The sequence below is a fragment of the Dendrobates tinctorius genome, unplaced genomic scaffold (assembly GCF_039654945.1).
Source record: "Dendrobates tinctorius isolate UK_male_01 unplaced genomic scaffold, ASM3965494v1 ptg000045l, whole genome shotgun sequence".
NCBI classification, from domain to species: domain Eukaryota; kingdom Metazoa; phylum Chordata; class Amphibia; order Anura; family Dendrobatidae; genus Dendrobates; species Dendrobates tinctorius.
The window spans coordinates 2,717,596-2,738,458 of NW_027361713.1; the positions used below are offsets into that span (position 1 = coordinate 2,717,596).

The 20,863-nt window shown below is 44.5% G+C and overlaps 1 protein-coding gene across 1 annotated transcript in view; it reads left to right on the forward strand.

The window, feature by feature from the left end:
* PPARD (peroxisome proliferator activated receptor delta) overlaps positions 1 to 20,863 on the forward strand; it is a 254,860-nt gene that overhangs the window by 214,538 nt on the left and 19,459 nt on the right. The window contains exon 3 of the mRNA XM_073575595.1: positions 13,900 to 14,038. Within this exon, the coding sequence (XP_073431696.1) occupies positions 13,900 to 14,038 (139 nt within the window). The remainder of the gene's footprint in view (positions 1 to 13,899; positions 14,039 to 20,863) is intronic.

Below are 20,863 nucleotides of genomic sequence, written 5' to 3' on the forward strand. Positions count from 1 at the left end.
ATTTTGGTAGTGCTGCCCTTTTTTCTTGAGATATATATATATATATATATATATATATATGTGAATGTGTGTGTCACCAATCACAAAGCATCTTTCATTTCACTAGAGCTGTTTCAAAAGAAGCTGAGCTGTGGTTGGTTGCTATGACCAACAGTTTTCCTTGCAAACAATCACTAAGCATCTCTCATTTCACCAGAGCTGGTTAAAAGAAGCTGAGCTGTGATTGGCTGCTATGACCAACAGTTTTCCCACTTGACAACACCTCAGCAGACACTGACATGGTGGGAGAAATCAAGCATCCCTGGGAACATAAGCTCCCAGCTATTGTCTGCCCCCCTGAAAGGAGCAGAGAGCACATGACAGAAATGAAACCCCCCCTCTTGTGCCTATATACACATCACACATCCTCCATCCCGTAGGCACATCTTCCCTCTTAAAGGGATCATTGGTGTTGCAAACTCATTTTCTGGTTTACCTCTGGCTTCTGGTGAGGGTGGTGGAGCTGGCTGTGTTGACAGAGGAGTCGTGAGTTCTCCATCCGGGCTCCCTCTGGTGGTGACAGCAGGTAATGAAGCTGATCTAAATGGCAGAGACCTGCCACCTGAGGAGGAGGACTGTGATTGGACATCAGGAGTCTCTGACTGGATTTAAGACAGCCGACTCCCTAATTTTGTGCTGGTGATTTTTTCCTGCCCTGAGGTTCTGGTTTCCAGTTCTGTTCCTGCCTTCTCAAGCTAAGTGTGCTCTGCTATTTTTTCACATGAGATTTGGTCTGGTTTACTCAGTTTTTGTTGTCAGCCAGCCCCTGCTGGGGCTGTGCTGAATTTCCATTCTTATGTCTCTGTTTATGCCAGTTTTCTTTTTGTCTGTTTGCTCTGTCTTCAGAATATACCAGAGTGCTGATATAGGGAGTTGAAGTCTAGCGACTTCAGGGTTTTTTTTATCAGAAAGTGTTGGACATTTTTTGGCAGGGTTTTGTGCGTGATTGCAGACAGCATCTTTCCTTGCCTGTCCTTTCTAGTTAGTGTGGGCCCCATCGTTTGCTCAGCCTATTTTTCTATCTGTGTTTGTGTTTTCATCTTGTCTCATCGACAATACATGTTTGGGAGCTGTCTATTGCTTTGGGGTCTGCTCTGGGGCAGTTTAGATTTCCCCTTTTCTTGCTTTAGGCTTATTTAGTTCTCCGGCTGTGACGAGGCATCTAGGATCATCGTAGGTACGCTCCACGGCTACTGCTAGTTGTGTGCATAGGATCAGGGGTCTGCAATCCGCTTAGTTACCAACCTCTCTGGTTTTCTGGAGCTTAGCTTGTTTTTGTTTTTCCATTGGTATGGAAGTCAAAGCAAATCCATCCAGCGCTTTGGTTTTGACCCCAGGCCTCTCTTAAAGGGATCCCCGGTATGGAAGTTAGGACCGTTCCACTCAGCTCTGTGGTTCTGACCCCAGGGTCTCTTAAAGGGATCATTGGTATGGAATTTAGGGCAAATCCACTCTGCGCTTTGGTACTGACCCCAGGCCCTTCTTAAAGGGATCTCCAGTATGGAAGTCAGGGCAAATCCATCCAGCGCTTTAATTCTGACCCCAGGCCTCTCTTAAAGGGATCCCCAGTATGGAAATCACAGCAATTGCCTTCAAATGCTCTGGTACTGACCCCAGGCTCTCTTAAAGGGATCTCCTGTATGGAAGTAAGGGCAAATCCCTCGGAGTTCTGATTCTGACCCCAGGGTTCTATTAAAGTGATCATTGGTATGCAAGTCAGGGCAAATACACTCTGCGCTTTGGTACTGACCCCAGGCCTCTCTTAAAAGGATCTCCGGTATGGAAGTTAGGGTAAATCCCTCAGCGCTCTGATTCTCAACCCAGGCTTCTATTAAAGGGATCTTTGGTATGGAAGTCAGGGCAAATCCACTCAGCGCTTTGGTTCTGACGCCAGGCCTCTTTTAAAGGGATCCTCAGTATGGAAGTTAGGACCGTACCACTCAGCGCTCTGGTTCTGACTCCAGGCTGACGGGATGATGTGGGATATTAGTGGTAGTTGTCTGGTGGCCCTGGCTGATGGGATGATGTGGGATATTAGGAGTAGTAGTCCGGTGGCTCTGGCTGACGGGATGATGTGGGATATAATGGGTAGTAGTCTGGTAGCTCTGGCTGATGGGATGATGTGGGATACCAGTGGTAGTAGTCCGGTGGCTCTGGCTGATGGGACGATGTGGGATATTATGGGTAGTAGTCTGGCAGCTCTGGCTGACGGGATGATCTGGGATATTAGTAGTAGTTGTCCGGTGGCTTTGGCTGATGGGATGATGTGGGATATTAGGGGTAATAGTCCATTGGCTCTGGCTGATGGGATGATGTAGGATATTATGGATAGTAGTCTGGTAGTTCTGGCTGATGGGATGATGTGGGATATTATAGTGAATGTGGCTATGCGGAATGGGCAGGGCTCTACACTCAGCTCTATATATATATATATATATATATATATATATATAATCATCATAATTTGTTATAACTAACCATAGTTAGTTACTATGCCCGGGCAGCGCCGGGCTCTTCAGCTAGTGTATGTATGTGTGTGTATATATATATATATATATATATAGTGACAAAAAAAAAATAAAATATATATATATATATATATATATATAGTGACAAAAAATAATAAGTGAGGTGCACAGTTAAGGCTCAAATAGAGGAATACCCAAATGGGATAAGCAAGAAAGTATATATACATAGTTGGTAAATGAAAATCCCTAGTATAATTTAATATACAGGGAATAAGGATACAAACATATCAGCTACTCTCAAGGTATGAGAATAAGTATCCTTGCGCAGTCCAAGGTTCAGTAGAGGACACAAAAAGCAATTACCATATAGTATAGTAAGGAGCAGGGGTGTCAAATGCGCTGCCTGCGAGCCACATGCAGGCCCTGAGGATTGGCTGTGCAGTAAACAGGCCCCTGAGGCAATCGTGCCCAGCAAGCTGACGTTATTTCTAAGCACCCTGACTGAGGAGGAAGAGAACATTGTTTGCGAAGGGAGCAAAATCAGGAGAGAATAATTTTTTTTTTTATTGTGTATGCAAAGAGCAGCAGAATGGGGGACATTGTTGCAAAAAGAGCACAAGGATGGTAACCTTTCTATAAGATGAGACAAAGATTGGGACATTCCTAAAGATGGGACCAGTATGGGGACATTACTATAAGATGTGAAAAGGGAAAAACCAGCTCACCTGAAGCAGCCTGTGGTGTGTGGAAGCACGGGGCTCATGCAGTCTCATGTGTCAGAAATGAAAAAAAAAAAATTTGCTCCAGCTTCCCAATTGATCCAAATAATTTTTTTTATTATTTAAAAAAGAATCATATTAAAAACAGTACACATGAATGATGGTAGCAGCGCTACGCGTTTCGAACACAGACAGTGTTCTTTCTTAAAGATGCATGGCACAGAGTACAAAGTGACTTTATACCCAAAACCACCCAATAAAAATAATTGACACAAATGACGCGACATAATAATTAACACCAAATGTGAAAAATCCAATATAAAGCATAAAGAAACAAATTTACAAATATTCGGAAAATAATAAATTGACAAAAACAATAAAAAAAAAAAACATGTAAAGGCTGCACATTAATAATGGTACATTATCTCCCTACGGGCATTAAGACCTGCAGGAGAACAAGTTCCAAGACAGAAAATCCAAAATGCCTCCCGTGTTCTCAGCAGTCTCTTAATGTCTCCACCTCTTGGTAATATCATCAGTCTTTCTATGCCGATAATACTCAAAGACGCAGTATTCCTGTGATGTTGGGAAATAAAATGTTTGGAGGCAAAGGATAGAATATTTGTTGGGGTTAGGGTTGGAATTAGGGTTAGGGTTGGAATTAGGATTAGGGTTGGAATTAGGGTTAGGGTTGTAATTAAGGTTAGGGTTAGAGTTGGAATTAGAGTTAGAGATTGAGTTAGGGATGGGATTAGGGTTGGGATTAAGGTTAGGGTCATTTTTATTTTATTATTATAAGCTCCTTTTGGGGGTCTAGTTTCCAAAATGGGGTCACATGTGGGGGGTTCTACTGCTTAAGCACATCATGGGCTCTGCGAACGCAACATGATGCCCGCAGACCATTCCATCAAAGTCTGCATTCCAAAACATCACTACTTCCCTTTCAAGCCCCGACGTGTGCCCCAACAGTAGTTCCCCCCACATATGGGGTACCAGGGTACTCAGGACAAATTGGACAACAACTTTTGGGGTCCAGTTTCTCCTGTTACCCTTGTGAAAGTAAAAATTTGGGGATGAAAACATATTTGTGGAAAAAATATGATTTTTTATTTTTATGGCTCTACTTTATAAACTTCCGTGAAGCACTTGGGGGTTCAAAGTGGTCGCCACACATCTAGATAAGCTCCTTGGAGGGGGTCTAGTTTCCAAAATGGGGTCACTTGTGGGGGGTTTCTACTGTTTAGGCACATCAGGCGCTCTGCAAATGCAACATGACGCCCTCAGACCATTCCATCAAAGTCTGCATTTTAAAACAGCGCTCCTTCCCTTCTGAGCTCTGCCATGCGCTCAAACAGTGGTTCCCCCACATATGGGGTAGCAGCGTACTCAGGACAAATTGCACAGCAACTTTTGTGGTCCAATTTCTCCTGGTACGCTTGTAAAAAATAAAAAATAGCAGGCTAAAAAATCATTTTTGAGGAAAAAAGTATGCTTTTTTATTTTCACGGCTCTGCGTTATAAGCTTCTGTGAATCACTTGGGGGTTCAAAGTGCTCTCCACACATCTAGGTAAGTTCCTTAAGGGGTGTAGTTTCCAAAATGGTGTCACTTATGGGGGGTTTCCACTGTTTAGGCACATCACGGGCTCTCCGCATGGCGTTCAATCTCATTTCCAGCCAATTCTGCATTGAAAAAGTCAAATGGTGCTCTTTCCCTTCCAAGCTCTGCCGTGCGCCCAAACAGTGGTTTATCCCCACATATGGGGTATCGGCGTACCTAGGACAAATAGCACAACAACTTTGGGGATCTAATTTCTCCAGTTACCCTTGTGAAAATAAAAATTTGGGGATGAAAAGTCATTTTTGTGTAAAAAATTAGATTTTTTATTTTCATGGCTCTACATTATAAACTTCTATGAAGCACTTGGAGGTTCAAAGTGCTTACCACACACCTAGATAAGTTCCTTAATGAGTCTAGTATCCAAAATGTTGTCATTTGATGGGGGTTTCCACTGTTTAGGCACATTAAGGGCTCTCCAAACGCAACATGGCGACCGATCTCAATTCCAGCCAATTCTGCATTGAAAAAGTCAAACGGCGCTCCTTCTGTTCCAAGCCCTGCCGTGCGCAGTACAATACGTTTCAAATATTAGCAAACGTATAAGGAAGTCCTAATACTTGAGCTCCTGCTGCGAGCTCAATGGTGCTGGCAACGGCCGACACAGTGTCCTCATTAATGGGGTCAAACAGACGACAATACCCCCATCTTCTGGTGAGAGTGGTCAGTCTCCGGTACCTTCCACTGCCCCTAGTCCATATTCTGTAGTTTCCTACAAATGTAAGGGCCACGACTACTGTCTAAGCTCGACGAGACTCCTGCACAACTCTCCTTACAGTCTCAGTGAAGCGAGCCCAAAGTGGCTGACGGTAAAAGGGGTCACGATCCGGTATGAGCCCCACGTGGCCCAGGAGTTGTTTAACGGCATGGTCAGGGTACAAGGGTCTGTCCTGTCCTCGGTCACTCATATGGGGCACGTGTGTTATACTCACGGACACGGAGCATTCTGTGCCTTGCTTTCTGACAGTCAATGGACTCATGCTGTACGTCCCTTTTTCTCTGGTCCCCGTTGTTGGCGGCGGGCGACAACTGGCACTAGCTTGCACACTGCTGATGTTCTCAGGACTTGGCACTTCTCTCTCTGGCTGCTGCATGGCTGGCTCAGCTCTACTCGGTGTGCACATCTCAGCTCGATGTACACGGCTCAGTTCTGCACGGTTCTGCCCGGGGTATTCAGCCCTGCTTTGCTCCGCTTTGCACGGCTCCGCAGCAGTGTCTCCGGCGTGCTACTGTACACAGTTGGCTCTGCAGGTGACGGGGCACTCTCTATACCGCCTGCTACAGCGCCGGTACTCTCTGAGGGAAGGGAAGGCAGAGCATGCCACTCACCGCTCTGCGCACTGCTGTGCCCTGGTGCCAAAACCTCCGTCCTTCACGCGCTTTCTCGTTTTACCTCTCTGCTGCTGTGCGCCCTTTTCTGGCTCTCCCCATCCCCTCCTGTCAGCAGGAAGCTCGGTCTCACTGATGCTTCCTTCATGCAGCAGAGGATGGTCCGCCCCACTCAGGCTTCCCCCTGGGAACAGAGGATGCAGCCTTCCTAGTTTCTGACCCAGCATGCAGGTACCCGAGGTCCGGTCTGTCTCCTTACAAATACAGGCTACGCAGCAGGTGCTGGCTTCAAGTCTCATCAGTGTCGCCTGGTAGTGCTAATCGCAGGGAGACCAGGTGACAATGATTAGACTTTTAGTTAGCATTGTTCCCAGGGTGGCATGTGCTGACTACAAGTCTCATCAACATCACCTGGTCTCTCTGATTGCAGGGAGACCAGGCAACAATGATGAGTTTAATTCAGCACGTGCTGCTTGGGAATGATAACTGAACTGCTTTTTTCTAGGCACCAGTACGTGTCACACGGATGTGATCCGTGTGTCATCAGTGTGCACATGTGCAGCACGCATTCCGTTTGTGGTGCGTGAATAAATGGACATTTCTATGGGTTTTTCACATGAACACATGTTCTGTGTGAAAAAACCTGACAAGGGCGCACCAGGATTGAATACAATGGGTATGCGTGTGTCCGTATTTGCAGTCCTTCAAAATCGGACCGCATACGACATAAAAAAACAGATGTGTGAAGGTGGCTGTAAGAAAAAGTTCTATTGAGAGCTGGAAGAGTCGGGAAGAAGTTCCACAGACGATCTTTTATCAAGCTGAGGTTGAAGGTTTATTTGGAGATACACGGCAAAACAGATACAGAATAACAGAGGAGTTGGAATATGCGGGCAAAAACAGGAATTCAGACAGGCAGAGATTCGCTAGGAAGTCTGGCGATGATAAGGCTCTGTGCCCTGGCCATGGTGAGGCACAGTGGCATGATGGCAATGGAATGGCCCCGATCGACAGTAACAGGGGCTTCTTATACATTATCAGAACAAAGAAAGCTGCATTTTGCCGCAGAAAGGCGTTAACATTATAATTCTAAGGCGTTTTCATGGTAATCTACAGAAACGTGGTTTAGAACAGAGAATATAATGACATAATACGAAGATATTAATTAACATTTCTTCAAGCAACACTAAAACCCATAAGTCATTGGTATCTATGGCTACTTTCCTAAAATCTTATCATTGTCTCCAGTCTAGGTCCCTAAATTCTTACATCCTGACATTTTAACTACTCTACACTTCGCTACCACACTATCACGTATAAGCATACTGGCCATATATTTGGTGACCTGTGATCCTATTGATTGATCCAATCTTCCTCTACGCACATCGGCTGAGGTTGCTAGGAGACATGATCTCATTTTCCATCCTCCATTTAATACATTTTATCAGCTCTTTTGTAAAAGTTGAATCTTCTCTAACTTTCAACAAAATGGCTGCTAAAGACAACATGGCCGCTCAGTATATTATGACTGACCATTCTCTTACAAGTCCCCCTCTTGTACTCTATCCGGAGTACAACATACAGTACTGTAATATTCATGGGTGAATTACTGAAAATAAGAATATTGAGGTAATTCAGCACTTTATGCACGTGTGTGTGTAAGGCAAATGTCCCTAAAAATAGAACAAACACATAATAAAAAAAATAATTCAAATAGTCCCGAAAAAATAAGTTGCACAAATAGTCCCGAAAAAATAAGTTGCACAATAGTCAATTCTTTTGGTCTTTTTCTTCTCATTCTTTGTCTTATGGATTTCCCTGATCTTCTCCCCCTCTCACACTATCAGAGTCCCACTGTATAGTGTGAAACATCTTCTCCTGATCATCCAATAGGTTCATGGTCCCAGGAGTCGAATATGAAAATCTTCAGCGGACCTGGAGAAAATAGAAAAAAAAGAGTGGAGTATCAGTCCTTACCAGAAATCTCAGTAAAATAATTAAGAAGTCTACACTGATTGATATGAACCATTTTAATCACCTTTTTAGCTTGAAAATTTGAGCAAAGACTTAACCATTGTTGTTGGGATGTAAAGCACTAGTCTATCATTAACCCATTTGTAGTACAAGCACTCCCCCTCAATGGGCAGGGACTCAAGGGAATTGAACAGAGATGAGTCTCCATCCTTCTCCTGTGCTTTTACGAGATCTTGAAGAGAAGAATAAACAAGGGGGGGCTCTCGGGGTTTTTTTAGTAATTGCAGCGATGACTTCTTGGGGATATTTGTCCTCGCCTGTGAGTGCAGCTTCCCTGGCTGCGTGATCTACATATGCATTGCCAAGGATGTGAGGGTCAGGAATTAGCCTCTGGTGTCCTTTAATTTTGAAGAAGGACCATAATTTTGGAAATTCTTTACCCCGTTGCTCAATTTGTTTTAGAATATCTGCATGCTGCAAGGGCTTGTTCTGAGAATCAACCATCCCCCTAAGGGCCCATACATTAAGATATAGAGTGAGTGACGACACGACATATGCGCTATTACTGAAGATATTCATTGGCTCTGGACACACGAGAATGACCTGTAGAGCTGCTTCCAACTCAGCTCTTTGAGCGGAGCAATGACCAGGGAGTTTATACTGCAGCAGCAATGGCTTAGCTGGAAACCACACTGCGAAGCCTGTGACGTAATGCCCCTCATGCCAATAGCGAGCTCCGTCGATATAGGCACAGGGGATTCCCTCTTGAAAGTCTGCTCGGAAGGGAGAGGGAGTAACATTAGCCTGTTCAATTTGACAATCGTGACTTTTTCCTGCATATTGCATCATCTGGGCTAAGTGATATTTCTCACCCACTTCGATTTGTAAGTCTCTAGTCTCAAAATCAATGATCCATTGGGCCATTCTCTGTGAATTAATACCTGAAGCTTTTCCCTTCAGCAAAGTTTTTAAAGTGACATGCAGGGTTTGTAGAATTAAAGGAGCAAATCCCACTATATGCTTCACTTGATTCATAGTCCAGTGCACGCCCAGTAGGTGCTTCATGCACTGAGTGAATCCTTTTTCCACGGGGGTCAGCAACCTGGAGTAATAACCTAGGGCATACAACTGACTAGACACCTCTGGGCTTTCTTTGGGCCATTTTTGTAGGAGCACAGAAGAAATAGAGATATCACCGGTGTGAGTCTGAATGTAGAAAGGCTGGGAAGGGTCAGGGTTAATCAATGCAGCAGCTGCCGTAAGGGCGCGCTTCAATCCCTCAAAAGCCTGTAAGGCGGTTCCCTCTACATTAACAAGGTCAAAGTCATTATCAACATTTTTCAATAAATCATACAGTGGTTTAGCCAAATAAGCAAAATCTTCAATGAATTCTCTGGAAAAATTAATAAGACCCAAAAATTTTCTGAGTTCAGTAATATTAGTTGGTAGGGGAACAGCTTGAATAGCTTTAACCCTATCATGCATGGGCTTCATTCCTTCTGCTGAGACAGACACACCCAGAAATTTAACCTCTGATTTCATCAATTGTACTTTATCTAGACTCATTTTGAGTCCTGCCTCTTGTAAAGCCTGACAAACATTTTCAAGGGTTTCTCTGTGTTCACATTCATCGACAGTTTGAATCAATAAATCATCCCCATGCTGTAAGACTTTGTCTCCGTAACCAAGGGATTCTAACATCTGAGCCAATGCCTGATGGAAATACACAGGAGAACTGTGAAATCCCATGGGCAACCGCGTGCGAAGCGGAGTGCAGATTCAGGTGTTAGGGGTACTGAGAAAAAGCCATTTGCAATATCCAAACAAGAAAATACCTTACAATCACTCCTCAGCTGCGACATAACTTCAGGGACAGATGCAACAAGGTGAGCAGCTGAGGGAGTGTACTTATTTACAAGTCTCAGGTCTACTACCATTCGAAAACTGCCATCTTCCTTTTTTACAGGTAGAATAAGACTGTTACATGGAGAATTACCTTTCACAACAACACCTTGTTTCTCCAATTCACTGACTGCTACCCTTATGTAAGGGATTGCGTCCTCCGGAATACGGTACTGACGCTGGAAAGGTGGCAGTTTTTCACCATCAATTTTAACCTGAGTTTGCATTAACCCACAATCAGTTTTCTTTGAGATCCACAATTCAGGGAACTTTTGCTTCAATTCATTCTTTAAAGCATTATTGTCAGCATTTTCAACATTTTCACCAGCACATACTCCGAAACTAGCAATGGGTAATTTATGACTCTCCTCCTCCTCCTCCTCCACAGGGACAATTACAGAACAGATAGTGGCTTCTTTGTTCCGCCACAAGACTTTGTTACATAAATCAACAACAATTCCCATTGCTCCCAAAACATCAGTTCCCAAAATAGTGTACCGTAACTGTGGGTTTACCCAAAAAGCACATCGAAGACCCCTTTGCTTCGATCCCCCTGTGTCCTGAAATCTCAGGTTTACTGGACGACTTTTTACTGCCTCAATACAGGAGCCCCCAAATTCTACCCAAAATGGTAGTCTCAGGCAGTCCAGGGGGTGACTGCAATTTGTGTCGTGTTATTGAAACTGAGGCTCCTGTATCGATGAGGATGTCTTCACAAGGCAGCCCCTCCATTCTCCCTCTGACATAAGGTCTACCGTCCCTGCCCAGGGAAAGGGGGGCAAGGAGGGTAAGGGGAACAGGGGGAGCACTCCATCAATCAGTGTTACCTGCCGTGGGAAGCCCGAAAAATCCATCATCCCCATCTGGACTCGGCTTCCGTCCAACAGCTGCCACCTCCGCCCCAAAGAGATCCTTAGTCAGGGTCCGGTCCTCATGTTCCCGCAGCTCCTTAATCAGCGGAGCATAGCGACAAGGAGGAGTGACCCCTCCCTGAATAGCTTGGATCTCCTGGTGCAGATGAGTAAAAGCTATTGGGGAGGGAGCAGGAGCAGAAGGCTCCTGTGAGACTGGGTTAACCATTTGAAGACCGTTGTACTGCTGATACTGCCTAGGGTCATTCACTGCTGGATACGGAGGTCTAATGCCGAAAGGTGGTCTAGAGAACTCCCGGGTCTGTTGGGGGTTAAATGGTGCCCGGGGTTTCGGGGAACAATCCCTGGCACAAGGCTGGGACAAAAACGTCTAACATGTCCCAGATGTCCACAAAAATAACACAAGGGGGGGGCCTCTCATGGGATCCCTTGGGGGCTCTGCCGAACGGGACCTGCCCATTCTCGGTACCTGGCCATACCCCCCCGAAACCCCTGGCCTCCCCGAATCAGCAGATACACCCCGAGGTGAATGGTATGCAAAAACATTAGACTCATCACCCCTCACCTCGGATTGCATCGTCCTAACAAAACACTCACTTACTTTCCTCCCAATTAGGCAACATTTTTTTAATAAATTTAAGATGGACCAGGAACATTTGGCCTGGGATTTTTTTCTCTCGGGGTTGAAGCAGCATCACACCTAACCTAGGGTCTGCATGTGCTGAAGCTGTCGGGACAATATATCTTTCCTCAACTGTGTCTGCATAAGCTGGAGCTGTTGGGACACTATATCTTGTTATGTACTACTTTACTCATTCTCCTAACTCTTCTCCATTCTACAACTGTATTTACATCAGCACTGTGTCTTGAAGCTTCAGTGTCCATCTGTGACATAACTGCTCTCAGCTGCTGCTGCTGCTCGCACCCCTCCTCTCTGTGCTTCCGTGCTAGCTCCAGCACCTCACTGAGCTTTTCTGATCTCTCCCTATACGCTGCCCCTCCCCGGGTGATCATGTTAACATATTGTTGTGTAGACTATTTATCAAGAGCCTGATCAAAGGTTATGACTGTCTTACACAAAGCCACTACTTGGCTATTAGCTTAACCTAGCAAATTTTTTCCTATCTAGTTCCCTGTTCTCTGTGGTAAACCAACGCATACAATTTAACCACGTGGTTTCCACATTAACCCCCTCCAGCTGGGGTGTGCCAGCATATTTCTCTGCCTGCTTCCGTAACCACTCCATATTTACAGTGGTCTACAAGGACGAGTTTTACTCTGTTCTAGTATCAACAAATGCAATTTAAGCAAAGTTAGATACTCACACCTCTCTCGAATGGAAGACCTCCTGCAGGCTGGGTCGACCAGATATCAAAAGAGGTGCAGCCGTGATTCCAGCCTCACTCGTTAGCTTGCCAGGCGTCTCCCCACGCCCTTTTAAAGCTTCTTGCTACCGGGCACAAAAAAATTCTCACGTCCTTGTAGATAGCTTCTTCTTAGTTACTCATCTTTTTATAGTCTTTTTCTTTGTCCGTGGTTTTCTTATAAAAAAAAATCGGGCAGGCGGTCTCGGAGCGATCACGAGAGGTTCTCCTTCAGGCTGGCTTACTTTGATCGGTTTCACGTGTGGCCACACGCGTTTCTTTTATTTTTTCTCTTTCTCTTCCCACCTCCAAGCCCTCATCTGCGGCTTCTTCCGGTGGTTCTTCTGGAGGCAGCTCTCCAGAGCTGCTCCTCCTGGCTGGCAATCGCCACTTGTAAGAAAAAGTTCTATTGAGAGCTGGAAGAGTCGGGAAGAAGTTCCACAGACGATCTCTTATCAAGCTGAGGTTGAAGGTTTATTCGGAGATACACGGCAAAACAGATACAGAATAACAGAGGAGTTGGAATATGCGGGCAAAAACAGGAATTCAGACAGGCAGAGATTCGCTAGGAAGTCTGGCGATGATAAGGCTCTGTGCCCTGGCCATGGTGAGGCACAGTGGCATGATGGCGATGGAATGGCCCCGATCGACAGTAACAGGGGCTTCTTATACATTATCAGAACAAAGAAAGCTGCATTTTGCCGCAGAAAGGCGTTAACAATATAATTCTAAGTCGTTTTCATGGTAATCTACAGAAACGTGGTTTAGAACAGAGAATATAATGACATAATACGAAGATATTAATTAACATTTCTTCAAGCAACACTAAAACCCATAAGTCATTGGTATCTATGGCTACTGTCCTAAAATCTTATCATTGTCTCCAGTCTAGGTCCCTAAATTCTTACATCCTGACATTTTAACTACTCTACACTTCGCTACCACACTATCACGTATAAGCATACTGGCCATATATTTGGTGACCTGTGATCCTATTGATTGATCCAATCTTCCTCTACGCACATCGGCTGAGGTTGCTAGGAGACATGATCTCATTTTCCATCCTCCATTTAATACATTTTATCAGCTCTTTTGTAAAAGTTGAATCTTCTCTAACTTTCAACAAAATGGCTGCTAAAGACAACATGGCCGCTCAGTATATTATGACTGACCATTCTCTTACAGTGGCCTTAGGATTAGATGTAGAAATGGACAAATGTTGTTGTCTTTATTACGTTTGAGAGTGGAAACATGTAAACCAGAACAACGTATGGTTTCCAGAGGTGACGCGACTAGATGAGGAGTAAGGGAGAACATGCTTTGTAACGTTGTTACTCTTTTTAACATGTTTGTACTATGCCAATTGATATTGCCTTAACACACCTGCACTTTATACTTCTAATCCTAGGCTGTTTATACTGTGATATCATGTCATTTTTGTGATATGATAACTTTTCTAACTGTTGTACATTGCGTGATTTTTTTTAGGTCTTTTATTTTTGGATAAATAATTATTTTTACACTGATTCCCTTTTGTGAAGAGTTTAGTTTTTAATTTAGTAAATTCATCTTTAATAATTGTATGAATCAGATGAATATAATTCTCATTTGTACAGGGCTTTTTTCGACGGACTCTGCGGATGAGGCTCCAGTATGAACATTGTGACCGCAACTGCAAAATACAAAAGAAAAATCGAAATAAATGTCAATATTGTCGCTTCAATAAGTGCCTGAACCTGGGAATGTCCCACAATGGTAGGCAACAAGAGTATTTTTTAGCTTTTTACCTTATGGTCATGTCAGTAAAGAAAAAATGCAGTTGTGAAGTGTGAAGAAAGTAACGGTAACTATCTGACAGGATTGGATCACAATTTTACGTGTATGTTCACTTAACAGCTTCCCCAGATGACATTTGTCAATAGAAAAAAAGTTAGGGAATTATGACTTTCATTATACCAATTCCTTTATTTCCATGTGGTAGACAGTTAAACCATTTGTATGTCCAACCATAAAATCTTAAAGGGCTGCAGACTTGTGAACCCTCACAGCAAGCACAGTGAGCTCTGCCAAGGTGAACACTAGTATGCAATATGAATACTTCCAGTCACATACCATCTAAACATGTCTCGCCTCAATTTTCTTTTATTGAGTGAGGTCGTGCAGGTCTAGTTGGCACGTGACTGCATGTATGCAGATCGCATACTTTCGGTCACGTCTGGTACCGGCACTGGGAGCGAGTGCTGTGAGGATTCATAAGTCTACTGTCGCATAGAGTGACTGCAAAGTTGAACCTCCAAGTGTGGATAACCCCTTCATCAGTTGAATATCAGTTGTCTAATGGGAAAAACTCTTTAAAAGGAATCTGTCAGTACAGGGTGGGCCATTTACATGGATACACCTAAATAAAAAAGGGAATGGTTGGTGATAGCAACTTCCTGTTTGCGGCACATTAGTATATGGGGGGGGACTTTTCAAGACGGGTGGTGACCATTGTGGCCATTTTGAAGTCAGCCATTTTGGATCCAACTTTATTTTTTTCATTGGGAAGAGGGTCATGTGACACATCAAACTTATTGAAAATTTCACAAGAAAAAACAGTGGTGTGCTTGGTTTTAACGTAACTTTATTCTTTCATGAGTTATTTGCAAGTTTATGACCACTTATAAAATGTGTTCAAAGTGCTGCCCATTGTGTTGGATTGTCAATGCAACCCTCTTCTCCCACTCTTGACACACTGACAACAACACCAGGGACATGGCTACTACCAAACACTCCCTCACAATACCTCACTATCAGGACACCTCACTACCAGACACTACCTCACAATAGCTCTTAACACCTCACTACTACCAGACCCTACCTCACAATAGCTCTTAACACCTCACTACTACAAGACACTACCTCACAATAGCTCTTAACACCTCACTACTGCCTGACATTACCTCACTGTCACTATGGACATTTCACTAACCACACCCCAAGCTGTTGGCTGTGAGATCACTTCCTGCAGATAAAAAGCAGCAAATGATGATACCTGCGTTTTGGCAGCATTTTTTTCAACACCCATTCAAGCCAATGAGTGAAAAACGCTGCAAAAACGCAGCAAACACACTGAAAGAAGTGACATGCTCTATGTCCAAAAAACGCAGCAAAGCACAAAATCCTGATCACACAAAAAAAATGTGTGTGCATGAGATTTCTAAAATCTCATAGGTAGAGATGAGCGACTTTACCTTTTTTAGGGTCGAGTCGGGTTTCATGAAACCCGACTTTCTCAAAAGTCGACTCGAACGAAATCGGCCGACTATAGTGAAAAGTCGGAGGTCCGACTGAAACACGAAACCCAATGCAAGTCAATGGGGAAGCAAAGTCGGCAGGGAGTGGAGGACAGTAAACACACCTACAGTGCCCATTTCAATGCCAACAACATCAATTCTTATTGCTTAAGCTGTTACGCATTGAAAACTGGGGGTTATTTGGCTAAAGTTGTGGGGGGGTAGGGCTGGCTTCAGGTTTTCGTCTGCCCCGGGTCAAAGAGTGTCAGTGCGACCCTTTAACACATGCCACAATTCATGATGCTCCGATACGGCACAGAAATATAGGTATAGTACAATGAAAAATACTTCACTTCTTACATGACATGACTGATATCTATTTTAAATTCTACAATAGCTCAATAAACGGACAGTATATTACTCCATACAGTATTATGGCCACCACATGGTGCGCCATACAGAATAATGAGCCCCATATATTTCTCCATGCAGAATAACTGGTCCCATATAATGTTCCATACAGTATATGATGAGCTCCATATAATGCTAAAGTATATGATGGTCTCCGTGGATGATGCTCCAGTGTATGATGGGCCAAAATAATGCTCCATATATAATGAGCCCCATTTCTAATGCTCCAGTGTATAATGGGCCCTGTAAATGCTGCTCCAGTGACTGATGTCCCCCATTTGGAATGCTCCAGTATATGATGGGCCTCATGGATGATGCTCCAATGTATGATGGGCCCAAGTAATGCTCCATATATAATCTGCCCCATTTAGAATGCTCCAGTATATGATGGGCCCCATGGATGATGCTCCATTGTGTTATGGGCCCAAATAATGCTCCATATATAATGGGCCCCATTTCTAATGCTGCAGTGTATAATGGGCCCCATAGATGCTGCTCCAGTGTCTGATCTGCCCCATTTAGAATGCTCCAGTATATGATGTGCCCCATGGATGATGCTCCAGTGTCTTATGGGCCCAAATAATGCTCCATATATAATGAGCCCTATTTCTAATGCTCCAGTGTATAATGGGCCCCGTAAATGCTGCTCCAGTGTCTGATGTCCCCCATTTGGAATGCTCCAGTATATGATGGGCCTCATGGATGATGCTCCAGTGTCTTATGGGCCCAAATAATGCTCCATATATAATGTGCCCCATTTCTAATGCTCCAGTGTATAATGGGCCCTGTAAATGCTGCTCCAGTGTCTGATGTCCCCCATTTGGAATGCTCCAGTATATGATGGGCCTCATGGATGATGCTCCAGTGTATGATGGGCCCAAATAATGCTCCATATATAATGTGCCCCATTTAGAATGAACCCGAGCATGGTATGTGAAAAGAGCTCCATGGAGTAATCTGAAATATGGCCTGCCGCATCCTTCACTTTTGGTGTGGGTGAAGGACCCAAGGAAAGGGGTTGCTCCATACCAGAAGCCTGCACTGACGACTCAGTGCTTGCATTTTTTGAAACTTCAGAAGAGGAGGCGATAGAGCTGGAGGCTGTTTCAGCAATGTAAGGCAAAACCAGTTCCTGATGCTCCGGCTTTAAAAGCAGTTTAGCTATTCCCAGAAAAGGGAGCCTTACAGGCCTTCCGGAGCCAGACCATGATGCAGGCTCAACACCTCCTGCCTTAGCTGCTATTGTGCTTTTGGCACTACCAGCAGATGCACCACCGCCACCATCAGTACCAGCTGGTCCCCCACGCCCACGTCAATGGCCTCTTCCACCATACTTACTAATTTTTGTGAAAATGTACCCAAAATACCAGCAGATATATGGTACTGTATCAGAAGCGTACAGCTTCTAGGGATAATTGTAAATCTCTGTATATATTTCATGAGTCATACATAGGCGCTCACAGGCTCAGTATGGATTACACAATAATATAAAAAGTTGAAAAAGGGTTCAGTATCACCAGATACAAGGTATATATAGTATAGTTTAAACATTCTGAATCTCCATATATATTTCAGGAGCCAGACACAAATGCTCTCAGGCCCAGTATGGATTAGATAAGAATATGAAAAGCAGTAAATGGGTAATGTATCACAAGCGTACAGCTGTATACAGTGTTGGTGTAATCTTTAATCTCCAACTATATTTCCAGAGTAACAGACAGACGTTCACAGGCTCATTATGGATTAAACCAGAATCAAAATAGCAAAAAAGGGTACTGTACCAGAAGCGTAGAGCTGTATACAGTGTTGGGCAAATTTGAAATCTCGGTATATATTTCCAAAGTCACCCTCAGACGCTCACTCAGTCTGGATTTGACCATAATACAAAATGTTGAAAGAAAAGTACTGGACAACAAGATAGCAAGTATATACATAATAGGGTACAATTTAAATCTCCATATAGATATTCCCGTAGTCACCCTCAGACGCTCACTCAGTATGGATTTGACCGTAATACTAATGTCGAACAAAGGTACTGTATAACAAGATAGAAGCTGTATATAGTATAGGGTAAAATTTTTATCTCCGTATATATAGAAGGAGGAAACCACACATGCTCACTCAGTATGGATTATACCGTAATAAAAAATTTAGATCAAAGGTACTGTATCAGCAGATACCTGGTGTATCCAGTCTAGGGGTAATTGTAAATTTCCGTCCATATTTCCGTAGTCAGACACAGACACTCACAGGCTCATTATGGATTACACCAGAATATAAAAAGTAGAAAAAGGGAAATGTATTTGAAGCGTACACCAGTATACATTGTTGGGGTACTTTTAAATCTTCGTATATATTTCAGTCTCAGTAAGACAGTCCAGACTCTCCGTTACTGGAAACTAGATGGATACAAGTACAGACGGAAAGTCAAGTGTTTGCAGAAATTTGGGAATTAGTGATCACGGGAAAACCTCCCGGTAGATTTCACAGAGGTGATTCTGACCCTCAATTACTTTGTCTGTGGAGATAGCGAAAATCGTTATTTGTGAAGAAAGGATTGCTGTATCGCAGTAGCGTGGATCCTATCACTGTTACTCGTCTCCATCAAATTGTGATCACAGGGAGAGATGTAGACATGGTCCTCACTGCCTATCATGATGTGTCTGGTCACTTTGGAGTGCACAAGACAGAAGCCACAGGCTGTAGGTGATTCTATTGGATTGGCATGAGAGGAGACATTGAAAAATGGTGGCAGGAATGTCACACATCTGTGACTGGGAAAACTGTGAAAGCTGATCATAAAGCACTACTGCATCCGATTGTGAGTTGACGTCCATTACAAATGGTAGCCATTGATCATCTGAAGGTAGAGGCCAGCAGGACAGGCCATAGCTACATCTTAACCATTATCGATCAGTTCACCAAATTTGTAGTGGCCGTCCCTGTGAAGGATTTAATGGCCCAGACTACACAGCGGTGGAGCAGGGAAAGGTAAGTATTGCAACTTGCAAGTGCTGTGGCCATGAGCAAGCAGGGGGGGCCCACTTCTGGGCGATGGTACTGGCACAGGGCCCCTCATAGTACGCCGGTGTGTCTGACGGTGAGTGGGCCCCCTCACCATCAGAGACACTGTATTGTACTATGAGGGGCCCTGTGCCAGTGCCGTCGGCCAAGAGTGGGCCCACCCACCTGTTCAGAGCAACGGCACTTGCCTGGGTGTGCCAGGTGGTGACTCCAGCCCTTGGGGGGCAGCCCAGTTAGGGAGGTTTAAAAAATGGCATATCTTGATGTGTAGGCTGTACATTCAGCAGCTGCAAATGGAGGAATTTGACAAGTCCGAGGAAGAGGAGGCCAAATTTCTGGCAACCTATGTGTCATCAGGGGAAGGTGGGACAAAATCCTTTGAAACCCATGCATGGTTCATTTTAATGAAGGTTAGATCATCAACATTTTGGGTCGACAGACGGGTCCTTTTTTCTGTCAGGAATTGATCCAGCAGCACTGAAGACTTTCAGATAGCCCACTAGCAGCAGGGCAAGCGAGCTCCTGTAAGGCATATTGTGCCAATTCAGGCCAGGTGTCCAGTTTACAGGCCCAATAGTCAAAGGGGAATGACCTGTGAGGGAGAACATCGATATGGGAAAAGTAGTTTGTAACCATAGTTGACAACTGCTGTCTCCTGTCACTTGCAATCGATGCAGTATTACCAATCGTGTGAGCGGTACTTGAGAAATCAGTCCACAAAATGGTCATGAAACCCCTGTCTTCAACGCCACTTTGGCTGTGTGCACCACGAACACCTCTTCCATTTTGCCCACTTTGGCTCGTGGGAGAACCAGCACCGCTGCTGTGTGCTGGGAATGCCTCAAACAAACGGTTCACCAGAGTTGCTTGCTTGTTAACCAATATTATCTCTAGGTTCTCCTGTGACATGATGTTGTGTAATTTGCCTTTATAGCGTGGATCGAGGATGCTGGCCAACCAGTAGTCATCATCCTTCATAATTTTGGCAATGCAGGGGTCCCTTTTTAGGATCCCCAAAGCATAATCACACATGTGGGCCAATGTTCCAGGTGTCAATGATGCACTGGCAGTGGTGGATGGAGGAGCACTTTCTGGCAAATCCACATCCCTCCAGTCATGCACAAACCCTGTACCTGACCTTGCCACGCCAACATTTTCTCTTGCCCCCAGAGAAGCATCCTCCTCCCCAAAATAATCATCCCCCTCATCCTCCTCCTCCTCTTCCTCTTCCTCCTCCACTTCATCCAGGACAGTTCCCTGACCAGACAATGGCTGACTGTCATCAAGGCTTCTCTCCTCCTCCTCCTCCTGTTCCTCCTCCACTGCAGACGCCTGATCCTTAATGTGTGTCAAACTTTGCATGAGCAGATGCATAAGTGGGATGCTCATGCTTATGATGTTGTCATCTGCGCTTACCAGCCATGTGCATTCCTCAAAACACTGAAGGACTTTACAGAGGTCTTTCAGCTTTGACCACTGCACACCCAACAACTCCATGTCTGCCCTCAAACTGGCTGCCCGTGTATCCTCCCACAAATGCATTACAGCCTGCCTCTGTTTGCACAGCCTCTCAACCATGTGAAGGGTGGCGTTCCACCTTGTTGCAACATCTATGATTTGGTGGTGCTTGGGGAGGTGGTGCAATCGCTGCAGCTTCTGCATATGACTGGAGTGTACGGGCGAGCGAAGGATGTGCGAGCAGAGTCTTCGCACCTTTTGGAGCAGGGCTGCTATTTCCGGATAATTATTTAGGAAGCACTGCACCACCAGGTTCAAAGTGTGAGCCAGGCAAGGTATGTGTGTGAGTTTTGCAAGGGCTATGGCTGCCACAAAGTTCTGGCCGCTATCACTGACTACCTTGCCTGGCTCA